General features: G+C 41.4%; 1 protein-coding gene across 1 annotated transcript in view; it reads left to right on the top strand.

Annotated features, from left to right (window-relative positions):
- Nucleotides 1-13,404, top strand: part of LOC145399631 (bestrophin-2-like) — a 37,636-nt gene that overhangs the window by 17,989 nt on the left and 6,243 nt on the right. Inside the window, exons 2-4 of the mRNA XM_080272172.1 lie at nt 1,063-1,173; nt 11,648-11,819; nt 12,732-12,861. Of these exons, the coding sequence (XP_080128298.1) occupies nt 1,063-1,173; nt 11,648-11,819; nt 12,732-12,861 (413 nt within the window). The remainder of the gene's footprint in view (nt 1-1,062; nt 1,174-11,647; nt 11,820-12,731; nt 12,862-13,404) is intronic.

The following is a 13,404-nucleotide window of genomic DNA, read 5'->3' as shown; positions in this document are numbered from 1 at the left end:
ATTCAAATCTTTTAAACTGTTCCCGGAATTTGAACCCTCTATTGACTCGGCCACCATCTCCCCCAGTCTATCCATCTGTCTGTTTTATACGAATGTCATCACCTTAATCCTTCCATATTACTGTCATTAACCTCTCCCTCAATCCACTTACTGATAATGTACACTACAGCGTCATGATCCACAACTAACCTCACCCCTGATCCGTACCATTTTATTACCCTAGCATGTCTATCCACGGGTCCTTGCCTCATTTCCCTCAACCTCACTCTGCAAACATTTTTTACCCCGATTTCCATACTTACGTCACCTGTGGATCATTAACCTGTCCCACTCCCCTGCACCCCACCCCATCCTTGCCCCATTAGCCTACCTGTGAATCGTTATTCAGAGGTCAGCAACCTCTTTTTCACGATGTGTTGATGGTCATAGTTACTAGTTATCCTAAATTTTTAAGGCTCTATAAGCCAGAATTTAACAGCTTACTTTTACTAACACTTTATGGCCTTGTTAGCCAAAGTTCTTTAAATATACTGTTCATAAGGAGTTGGCAACCTTTGGAAGGCAGTGTGTTGGTTTACAGTTCCGGTAATTCTAGCATCTTCACAGCCCTGCTTATAAACTACAATTTCATCGACACTTTTAATAATGCATAGGGGTCGGGAACATATTAAAATGGCTAAATTATTGTATTATTGATATTTTCGAGGTTCGAGAGTCTAGACAAGGGTCGGATCCAGCTTCTGATTAATTTTATGTTTCCAACATCTCAATTTAGACAAATTGAAAGTTTTTTTTTTTTTCTTATCTTCAGTCTTTCTGTTTATACGTTTTTTCCTCATATTTAGTATTTTTATTAGTCTTTTTCTAAGAGGTGCAGTGTTGGTAAATAAATTGGTTTGCCGAAGAACCTTGTCACTTGTTGTTATTGTTGTTGTAGAGGCCCCATGCTCAACTGGACGTGTACCCGATGGACTGCAGGCTGAAGTTGTCCTCCTGCAGTCCGCCATACAAATCATTATTCGACTTCCGCACCTAAACTTTGTCTTCTCTGCGTGCCGACAGATGGCGTGGCAGCGTGTACAAGATGGTGTGGCAGGACATGCTCGTCTACGTCATCCTTTACTACTTCATCTCACTTATCTACCGCTTTGCACTGGACGAGGAATCAAAGAGGTGAGCTGGGGGGTCTGGGAAGGGGGAATGGTGTTAGTCTGAAGAGAGAGAGAGAGAGAGAGAGAGAGAGAGAGAGAGAGAGAGAGAGAGTTTGCTTGTGTGTGTGTGTGTGTGTGTGTGTGTGTGTGTGTGTGTGTGTGTGTGTGTGTGTGTGTGTGTGTGTGTGTGTGTGTGTGTGTGTGTGTGTGTGTGTGTGTGTGTGTGTGTGTGTGTGTGTGTGTGTGTGTGTGTGTGTGTGTGTGTGTGTGTGTGTGTGTGTGTGTGTGTGTGTGTGTGTGTGTGTGTGTGTGTGTGTGTGTGTGTGTGTGTGTGTGTGTCCGCGAGCGAATAAAGGGGAGTAAAGATGGGAGACAGTCATCAGGAAAATCATAGTCATCACCCTGTCACTAATGGCAGAGTAAAATTTTGTGGCGGTGGCAAGATCAAGAGAGAGAGAGAGAGAGAGAGAGGGGGGGGGGAAGAGAGAAGAGTGCGAGAATATTGCATACGAAAGTAAAGCGGGCTTTATAATGGCCTCTCTCTCTCTCTCTCTCTCTCTCTATCTATCTATCTATCTCACACACACACACACACACACACACACACACACACACACACACACACACACCAATAAACCCCCTAGAGAAGCAACAAGGGCGCACCACCCCTGACATTTTACCTCACTCTGATCTGACACTCAGATACCCGCACCTCCATCCCATTGCCTCTCTACCCTCCTCTCCACCCCATTGCCTCCCTACCCTCCTCTCCACCCTCCAGATTCCAGATATATACACCCCATTCACTGTATTATCTCTTTCGGCCTTATCGTCATCATCATCATCATCATCATCATCATCCAGAACTCTTCACACCTAAGGATGGGCCATCAATATACTGTACAGTAGTGTTCTTACCTAATTGTATCTTTACAGGAATGAGTCAAGCTCGTACTGTCCCGTGTCTTAAACCATATTTATCGTACATATCCTTAAATTTGTGAATTGTTTTGGCACACACTATTTCATTCGGTAGTGCATTCCATTGATCAATTGCTCTATTTGGGAAACTGAATTTCCTTACGTCTTTATCACCTCTCTTATGCAGTTTTCTGCAGTGTCCTCTTGCTGATGCTTCTCCATATGTTAAGTAATCATTTATGTCTATTTTCTCCTTTCCTGATATGCACTTACATAGCATTATCATGTCACCTCTTTTCCTTCTCTCCTGTAGTGTTGGTAGATTCAGTTTATTTAGTCTTTCTTCGTAGCTTAGGTCCCTTAAGCTTGGTATCCATCTTGTAGCGGCCCTTTGAACTTTTTCAATCTTGTCTATATGCTTTTTGAGATGAGGACTCCAGACTACTGATGCATATTCCAGGGTTGGTCAAATGAATGATGTTATTATCCTTCTTAGCATGTCTTCATTTATGTATGTGAATGTTATTCTCATATTTGCAAGCAGTGTATACATGTTCCGTACCTTCTCGCTGATGTGGTCAGCCGGAGATGGTCTGTTATTGATAATCACATCTAGGTCTTTCACTCTTTCTGATGTGTATAGGGTTTTATTTCCTAACTTATAATCCCAATCAGGTCTTTTTCCACTTTTACCAAACTTGATCACATGACACTTGTCCACACTGAATTCCATTTGCCATGTACTACTCCATTCATGAAGTTTATTTAATTCTTCTTGTAGCTCTTTACAAGAGTCTGTGTTAGTATTCTCCTTTGTATTTTTGCATCATCTGCAAACATATTCAGATAGCTCTCATTTCCAGTGTTACTGTTTATATCATTTATATACACTAAAAACATGATTGGTGCCAGCACTGAACCCTGTGGTACTCCACTAGTCACTTCTTTCCATGATGAGTAGTTTCCTCATAGTACTGTCCTCATTTCTCTTTTTATGAGAAAGTCTTGCATCCAACAAAACAGTTTGCCTCGAATTCCTCCTTGATGGTACAGTTTCCATAAAAGTCTTTGGTGTGGTACTGTGTCAAAAGCTTTCTTGAAATCTAAATAGATACTGTCCACCCATCCTTCCCTTTCCTGTATTGTGTTTGTTACTCTGTCATAGTAGCTCAACAGATTAGTAACACATGATTTTCCTTTTCTGAAACCAAACTGTCTTTCTGTTATCATACTGTGTTCTTCTAGATGATTTACCCAAGCTTTTCTTATAAGCTTTTCTAATACTGTACCTTGCTTACAACACTGGTCAGTGATACTGGTCGGTAGTTGAGTGGATTTTGTCTATTTCCTTTCTTGAATAAGGGGACAATATTTGCTTTTTTCCAAATATCAGGTAGTTTACCTTGACTCAAGGATTTCTTGAAAATTAAAAATAGTGGTTTACTTAACTCCTTTGCACATTCTCGTAATATCCAACATGAAATTTCATCAGGACCACTTGCTTTTCCTCTGTCTAATCTACTTAACTCCTTCTGTATTACTTTTTCTGCTATTTCTATACCTGATAGTATGTGTGGACATGCGTGTTCCACATAGTCTCTCTCAAAAATTTTTTTCTTCTGTAAAAACTGACTGGAAATTCTTATTTAGTGCTTCACAAATATCCTTCTCTTGTGTATAAGTGATTCCCTCGTCCGTAATGGATTGTATTATATCTTTTACTTTGGTTTTGCTTCTGATATAGCTGTAAAACAGCTTTGGTTGATCACTACTTTTATTTATTATATCCTCCTCAAACTGTTTTTGGGCTTCCCTCCTTATTCTTGTATAGTCGTTTCTTGCCTGTTTGTAATTATTATACGCCCTTTCACTATTGTGTCTTCTGTATCTATTCCACAACAAATCTCTTCTTTCTTTTGATTTTTTACATTCTGTATTGAACCATTTCTGTATTTTCTTATCTGCTTCTTTGTGCTGTGGGATGTACTTCTGGACTCCTATTTCATAAAATTCACAATATTTTTTATATATAGCATTTAAATCTTGTCCTCTAAGCTCATTTTCCCAATCAACTTCTAAGAAATACTTCTTTAGGTCTTGATAATTTCCCTTTTTATAGTTTAGGCTCTTTTTGTAACTGTCATTGCTGTTTACTATGTCATATGCTATCCTGAAGTTATAATTTAGTACTGCATGATCGCTTTTGCCGAGTGGAGGGTGATATATTAAACTGTCAATATCATTTTCTTGCCTAGTAAATATTAGATCTAGCACTGAAGGTACATCAAGTCCTCTTTTTCTGGTGGTTTCCCTCACATGTTGCGTTAAGAAAAACTCTTGTACGAGATCCAGGAGCTTTTGGTCCCAACAGCTTTCTTGGCTATTTATATCTAGAGTATTCCAATTTATATTTGTATTGAAGTCCCCAGTTAGTATAATTCTTTCCGATTTCTCTTCCATTTTATGTAACAATGATCTTATACTCTGAATTGCACTCTCTGCCAGGTCCTCATATTCTTCTCTTTCCCATGTGTTTGATCTGGGTGGCATGTACAAATTGGCTACAATTACTTTACCTTCAGATGTGTCGATGTCTACTGCAATCAGTTCTACTTGTGATGGTATATCTAGTTTTATTTCCTTGACTTTTAGATTTTTCTTAGTTAATATTATAATTCCTCCTCCTTTTTTTAAATTTCTGTCTCTTCTCCATATATTGTATTCCTCTAAGTTTAGTATGTCATTGGATATCCATGGTGTTAATTTTGTTTCAGTTAGGCACATTATTTGTGGTTCATTTTCTCTGACATAATCATTCATCTCTAGTAATTTAGATACCATTCCATCCACATTTGAGTACATCACCTTTATCATCTTGTTTATATACTTGTCATGACATGGTTCTACTACCTTCCTCCTTTTTCTTCCATCCTGTTTGTGTACTACTTCGTACCTGCAATCCTATTACTTTGTAAAAAAAAAATTTCTTCTTCTCCTCTTCTGATCTTCCCTCATTTTTTGTTTTTGCTTCCTCCCATTTCTCTTTCAGTAATTCCAGTTCCTCTTGTGTTAGGCATCTTTTTATCCATACATTTTTGAACTTCTCTTTTTCCATAAGATTCTTTGCATTTTTTAGTATCTCTTCCACAGTGTTTACACTCTGGAAAGTCACCTTTAGAGGTCTTGTCTTGCTTTTCTCGTATTTCCCTAACCTTTTGTGTTCCTTTATCTCTTTACTACAGATTTCCTCTGATACTTCTTTCAGTAAGCTCATTACATTTGCCATCTCCTTTTTGTCTCTTGTGATCTTGTTTTTAACTTCTTCCTCTTCTATACCAGTGATTATTATTGATTTGTTTATCTCTACTGAATCTCTGACTAATTTTGGATTGTTTTGGATTATTCTTTTCACTTCCTTTTTAATGCTTTTTTCCTCCACCCTTGTTTCTAAGTCTTTCTTTACTTTCACCATTTCAGCATACGTGGTTTCTACATCATTTTTGTAGCTTTGCACAGCTTCATTCACCTGTGTTATCTTCTCCTCAATATCACTGCTCTGGTCCATAAGACTGCTTGCTTGCCTAATTGTCTCTGTGTCATTTTTGAACTCTTCCATAACACTCTCGTGATTGACTACTGTACTTGCCATTTCACTCACTTTCTTCCTAAGCGTACTCAATTCCACTGTTAGTTCACTGATGGTTGTGTCTTTCTTATTGGCCTCCCTTCCTAGTTTTTCTATCTCTTCCTTTTGCAAGTGCATTTGCTTCTTTATTTCATCAATTTCATTTTTGAAAGCCAGTTCTAGTTTGTGTACACGTTCAACCAGTCTACTGTATTGTGAGTCTCCACTTCAACCAGTTCTTGGTAGAAATCATCATTTTGCTTTTTACTTTTATCCCTTTTCTTTTCCAAATTTGTTTTACTGAAGTATGTATCCATTTTGTAATACTAAATGAACAGAGTATGTACTTACAGAGTATGTACACTTTCCCCGTGTTGCTGTAGTCTAAACAAACCCAGCTGACTCAGCGCATTTTTTTTTCCTCGTGGTTCTTTGTTCTGTTTGAACCAGTCTTGTTTAAACTTTTTTTTTTTTCCCCTTTTAATAATGAAAAATCATTTAGTCTAACCTGGTACAGAGCTTGACTCATTCAAAGATACTAATTTAGGTAATGCCACTGGCCGTGTTGGTTTGGTATGGAGCGCCGATGTCGGACGTCTGCATCTGATGACTCCCTGTGTGTGTGTGTGTGTGTGTTTCTTACCCTCTCACTACCCTTCTCATCCCTACAACTTCCTTCTCTTCTTTTTCCCTCGTTCCACTCGTTTACTTTGTCTGTCTATTTCCCCTTTTCCTTCTCTCCCTCTCTACCTGTCTCTCCAGTTCTCTTTCCCATTTCCCATTCCTTCCCTTCCATTTTCTTTTCGCTTTCTCCCACCTTCCTTCCTCTTCCCTTCGCCCCCTTCCCCCCTATTTATTTAGTTTTTCTGCCCTCCTACCATCTCTGTTCCCTTATTGCCCTCTCCTTTCGCCTTGTTGTCTTTTCCTTTCCTTCCCATCTCATTTTTCTCTCCCCTCCCTTCCCAGTCTTTCCGGCTTTCTTCTCCTACCTTTCCTCACTCACTTCTCTTCCATTTACCCACTCACTCCACATTCCCTTTCCCCCCCCCTCCCTTCCATTTTCCCCCTATCTTTGTTTTCCTTTCTTTCCTTCCATCCCTATACTTACTCCCGTCTCCTCTGCCTTCTTATATCTTATCTGCTTTGCTTACCGCATCTTCTAGGTAACACTTCAGCTTTTTTCAGCCTCTCAGTATTATCTCCCCCCTTCCCTTTCTCCCCTCCGCTCTCTCTCTCTCTCTCTCTCTCTCTCTCTCTCTCTCTCTCCTTTCCCCCCCTTTCCTCCTTTTCTCCACCATCCTATATTTACCTCGCTCACCCCACCTCCTTCAGTCTATCAGTACACTCCTTCCACCCTTTTAAAACTCGCCTCACCCTCCCTGTTACTCACCCTCACACTTCCTCACACCCTCCCCCGCACCCTCACACTCGCTTTCACTCACCCTAACACCCTCATCCTCTCCCCCACCCCTTTTACCGTCATCCTCCCAGTGTTCTATACTCACCCTCAGTCTCTCTCACACCCTCACCCCCACCCTCAACCTCACCCCTACCCACACCCTCACCCTCACTCTCACCCGTAACCTAACAGTTTACCTTAGTCTCTCTCTCTCTCTCTCTCTCTCTCTCTCTCTCTCTCTCTCTCTCTCTGTATTACCAATCTCTCGCCGTCGCTCTTCACCTTCCCCTTCCTCTCACCTGCACCCTCACCCTTCTACCATCTATTTTTACCCTTCGAATCTACCTCACCCTCTCACCTTTTAGATTTACCCCTTCTGTCTACCTCATCATCATCATCATCAACATCATCTTCCTCGTCCTCGTCCTCATCCTCATCCTTCTCACCCTCATCTTCATCCTCACCTTCTTCCCTGTCCTTGCCCTCAACCTCATCCTCATCCTTACCCTTCCAGCTTACCTCATCCACCCTCTTCAGCCACCCCATCTACCCTCATGCCTTTCTTGTCAGCCTGCCTCATCCACTCCTTTAAAATATGCACCCTCTCATTTAGGCCTGTCTCATCCACTTGTCTGTCATATCCTCTTTTTAATCGACCTCATCCAGCCCGTAATGAACCCAATCATTTTGTCATCATTGTCCTTCGCCTAATCCGGCCTCATCCGCTCTTCACCCTCTCAGGTATCGTCATCCACCTTTTGGAACTACCTGAGCCACCGACTCACTTAACTTTATCCACTTTTCTACCTCATCCACTCAACCTCATTCCCCCTCAGAATCTACCCTCTCAGCCTCCCTCATCCACCAGCTCAAGCAGCCTCATCTACCATCATTACCTACCTTAACCACAAACACAGTCAACTTTATCCACCCCCTCCATCCACCCTCTCTACCTACGTCATCCACCAGCTCAAGCAGCCTCCTCCATCCTCGCACTTAATCAGTCTCAATCACCTGCCTCATCCACTGTCTCAAAATATCCACCCTCTCAGTTATTATCTCCACCCCCTCTGCCCTGCCCCCTTAGCCCTCTTCAAGTGGTTCTACTGTATACTCCGCCGCAGGTGTGCGCTGGTCTCTGTCTCTCTTTCTCTCTCTCTCTCTCTGCATTTCTGGCCTTCCCTGCATCTCTCTTCTCCTCCACCTGATTCACTGGCTCTGTTTTCCTATTCCATGCCAGTTCTCTCAATCACCTCACCTCTATCCCCATTACAGTGGCCTGCAGATTTCAGCCACCTCTTAAGCCATTACTCTGCAAAAATCTGGTCAAGAGGTGCAGGGGGGGGGGGAAGGGGATCACCTAAAAAATCCGTTAGGCAATATTTTCGAAACCTGTCTTTAGTATGACGTAAAAACATTGATTAGGCGATTCGGCGATATGTTTTTCTGTAAATAGATTCTCTCTTTTTTTTTTTTTTTTTTAATTTAAGCTGGAAAACACAACCGGTTATTGATAAATGGTATGGAACTGCATAAGACAGGAAATTTACTTTTAACCGGTTACTGATAAATGGTATGGAACTACATAATAACACAGGATATTTACTTTTAGGCTGATTTCTTATATACGTTCGTTTGTAGAATTATCCTTTTATGGTAGTTCTTAAGTTTAAATTAAAGATACTTGAAAACCACTGCTTATTTTGGTAGCTCTTGTTCTTAACACTGTAGTGACTTTCAGAGTTATAGGCTTAAGATATTGAATTCATCACTCTAAGATTCTAGGTAAGGATAAACGATGTAAACTGTTTGGAAACAACCTTTCATCTGGGGTTATCTTTAGAGCTTGCCGCTACCCCACGTTCCCACCTTAAAGAGCGAACGACTTTCCTTTTTTTTTTTTTTTTTTTTTTTTTTGTCCAAGCTACCACCAAACAGTTTTATTCAGTTTAGGGAAAGGCTCTCTCGTGGTAAAGCAAATAAACTCTCTCTCTTTAAACCACTTCTGTTCTTTGATATCTTATTTATCTTCCTTTTGCTATCATCAAAAGATTTTATATAACCCAGGAAACTCATCCTGGAATGGAAAGGTTAGAAACACTCACTATTAATTCCTTCAGCCAGAGCACATACTATACGGTATGTTTGTCTAGCAACCGGCAGATGATTATATTCAACTAAGGAGACATACCCCGGGCTCAAAAGCTTAATCTATATTGCTTCCCCATCTCATCGGTCTATCTTTTTTCCACCTACACGTTATATAGTCATCGTCTTGTCTCCTTATGCTGTTGTCCGTCTACCACTTCTTCTTCCATCTATCTCACCCATGTGCACCTCCTCCCTTATTTACCTACTGCTCACTTTGTCTATCAGCCTAGATCACGATCAGCCAATTCTTTCCCCTACCCTACTATTGTGCATCTCCTTATGTCCCACCACTTTGTCCCTGCACACTATCCACGGTCTGCCTACCACATGCACGTTCTCCCTCAAATTCTCTCACACCTTACCCATCCATTTTGTTCTCCGTTCACCATTTCTTCCACTTACCCCTGCACTTTCTCCCTCACGTATGTACTCCTCCATCTCGCACGTCTACCTCGTTCTCGGTCTGTCTCATCTTCCACTTACCTCACCCCCATACCCTACATCTCCTTGGCCAATGCTTCCCCCCTTTGCCCTCCCCCGTCACTCATACTGGCCAAACCATCTCAGGTTGCCCTTCCTTGTGCTTTCACCGCATTCCTCACACATCCTCCATTTAACCTATCTCCCGGTCCCATCAGGATACCCCTAAGGCACTTCTAAGGTTGTTTCCTCTCCCTCCAGTCTCACCTTGTGTCTCCCCAGCATCATCGTACACAATCCTTTGAGTTGAAATGTCGTCAACAGTTCTTTTACAGTATCGAAACCGTGGCAGAACCTAAGCAAAGAACCGTCAGCACAGATTCGTATTACTCTCTCAGCTGGATAAGATTGTATGACGTTAGCAGGAATGGAGTATTATATTAGAAAGGGTAAATGGTAAGGGTATTGACGCTCTTAGGCTCATTTGACTCACTTCCAGCTAAAAAAAAAAAAAAAATGGCGATAGCAGCAGTGGCCTACTGTAGAAGATGCGACCATGCGAGGGTTAATACTAGAGCGAGTTAGAGTGATATTTATTCCCCTTTATTACTTTAGAGCCCCGGACGTGTAAAAGAATTACTCGTATTGACCACAGCTATTCAATCAGTATGAGTGTTCTGTCAGTCTGCCTTGTTAAAATCTCTTTCTTAATACTGTTTTCATTGTTATTTCCATTTAATGTCATACCTGCACCTTTTCACCGACTAACTTTTCCTTCTAGTAACAAAATTCAGTACACTACTTTATTAGAATTTTATCATATTCTTATATACCTAGCCTCACAACATCTCAGTGCCCCGTCCATCTCAACGACATGTCTTTACCACTTCCGTCAGATGTGTTCTTAAAATTTATTCTTCCAGCTCCAAACAAGTCACTTTGTCTTGAAAAATTTGTGAGAGTGCTGTGTTTAATATTTCTAGTTTGACATTTCTATCTTAAGATTAAGATCAATAAAATCGTGAGGAGATATCAAAAATAAAATATATGACTTACATGGGTTGAAAATATTTAAATCATCCTCATCCCTGTTAACACCATTACTCATGCATATCTCAAGATGGTTTGGCATTTGTACCCATGTGGTGACGTGAAGGATATGTTATGGATCTGTTGGCACGTGAAGACAAAAAAACGGAACCTCAGGGAACGAACTGCCTAGCGTTTGTCCAGAGTGGTGCATACAAAATCGCTCTTAAACATTCCGTCTCTTTTAGATTACCATAACTTATTTTTTATTGCCAATCTGTCGAGTCTACCCAATAAACATTTCCATATGAGTACCGTTCTGCCGTTTGAACAGGTCACAACGCTATGATATCAAGACACTCATCCCTCACTGTGTTCCAAGCCTGTGTCGTGTGTTCTTTGGTATTAGCGTCCTTCATGGTTCTCCCACTTTATAAAATTAGGTGGATAGGGCTTCACGCAATAGATGGTGCTCTCTCTCTCTCTCTCTCTCTCTCTCTCTCTCTCTCTCTCTCTCTCTCTCTCTCTCTCACACACACACACACACACACACACACACACACACACACACACACACACACACACATACACGTATATCATATCTGTAGATAGAAAGATATATACATAACTTAAAAACATGTGATTCATAGATATGCTGATATCCAAAGGGGAGAATACACGAAAGCGCTCGAAATATTTCATGTTTTCTTTTTCTCTGTGGATTGTGTGTGTGTGTGTGTGTGTGTGTGTGTGTGTGTGTGTGTGTGTGTGTTGATTTTAAGCGCTTAACTGCGTGAGTTCTCCTTTGAGCAGAATAAAACCATCAAGGGGAAATAGGACAAAAAACCTAGAGAATGTTGTAAATCTGGGTCTGATTGAAATGGAAAAGGCGTCACAACAGCATTTAACAATCATGGTCATGTCCTCATTTTTTATTGCTTTTAATCGCAGGTCGTTCGAGAGTGTGGTGCTCCACTGCCAACGCTTCCGCAACCTGATCCCAGTGTCATTCGTGCTGGGTTTCTTCGTGTCGCTGGTGGTGAGCCGCTGGTGGGGTATATATCAGAGTATCCCATGGCCTGACACCCTCGCCATCCTCATAGCCACGCATTTGCCAGCTAAGGTATGGGAAGGAAGGAGGGAGTTAAGTACGCTTGGACACGATATAGAAATAAAAGAAGACTAATAGCCCAACCTTAGGCGAGAATTGTTGTTGGAATGATGATGATGATGATGATGAAGAGGATGAGGATGATTATACCAGAAAGTAGGAGAAATGATCATTATAGTGCCCATAAATATGAACCAACGTATATTAAGTGGGATGGGTAACTTGTTCACAAAAAGAAAAAAAAAATGCTTCGTGTTCTTTTACCCTGTATATTAGTTGCCCTTCAGGACCCATACAAATTACACATACCTTGAACGCCCATGTCAGGCATGTGCAAACATATCACTACAGTACATACTTACACACACACACACACACACACACACACACACACACACACACACACACACACACACACACACACACACACACACACATAGTTACATAATTACAAAAGAGGATTGATAGTAGGGTTGCTTGTGAATCGACACCATGCCTGATATGGTTTTGCTTTGGTACTTTATTTGTTCTTCCTGCAAAAATAAGTAATAGTTTGTCAATCATTGTCGTAGCTTGATGCGGTCTTCTACTGATGCTTTCCTTGTCCTACCCACAAAGACAAATCATAGGACAGTATACTTAAACATTAGATTACAAAGTGGAACGTAAGTTTCCAATATTTTGCGATAATTTCTGAAACACGTAACTGAGACGAAACGTGTTTGGACTTCCTATATCGTCGCTGACTGCACTCTGATGTGGAATGAATCTTGAGCATACCTAATGACCACAGGTGTTCAATAAATACAGTAAAACATCAAGGGCTTGCATTCCACTTAGCGATTTAAGGTGTAATCATACGGCTATAAATCTGTCTGTAATCAACAGCCATGTAAAACAAACTAATGGAAAGCCATCCTGCAGACAGACGAGGCACATAGAGCCCGCGAGACGATCCTGCGGTACGTGAACCTGACCATTGCCCTTACCTTCGCCATGATCTCCCCTGTCGTCAAGAAGAAGCTGTCATCACTCCACCATTTCCATGTCGCAGGTGAGATAGCCAGTTTGGTATATTCGTGGTAAATAGTCCGTTTACAAAGTCTCGTACTGTTAGAAACAAATGAGATCTTGCATCATCTTTCCATCGTCCCAACCCTGTATCCCACTGTTTCCTGTTTCTGAGATCAGATTATGAAAGATGGTTTCGTTTCGTTTCGTTTCGTTTTTAAAGGCTCCAACATACTTGCATGCGTTGGCCTTGGTCACCTAATGGCGGCTCAAAGAGAGTAGGCTGCAGCATTAGCCGATCAGTGTGGTACTCCCAGTGGGAATGGGAATGTTATGTTAGGGTGAGCTGGAGCTCCCGTTTCACTATAGCTACCAGAATATCTGACCATACCCCTTTGCTGACCTTTTCAGTGCTGCACTAACGTGGAGAGTAGACCAGCATACTTTCCCAAACGCTTTCTCTATCTCATGCACTACCCTACTTGCACCTTACACATCACACAACGTACCCCACTACGTCACAGGGTTGACGCCAGCAAGGGCATGTGGCCAGAAATCTTTCCCCCCGCTACCTAATGGCAGACCT

The sequence above is a fragment of the Coenobita brevimanus genome, chromosome 50 (assembly GCF_032717465.1).
Source record: "Coenobita brevimanus isolate Jiangsu-jjx chromosome 50, ASM3271746v2, whole genome shotgun sequence".
Taxonomy (NCBI): domain Eukaryota; kingdom Metazoa; phylum Arthropoda; class Malacostraca; order Decapoda; family Coenobitidae; genus Coenobita; species Coenobita brevimanus.
Note: the sequence above shows the minus strand (reverse complement) of the source record. Positions and strands in the feature narration are given on the sequence as shown.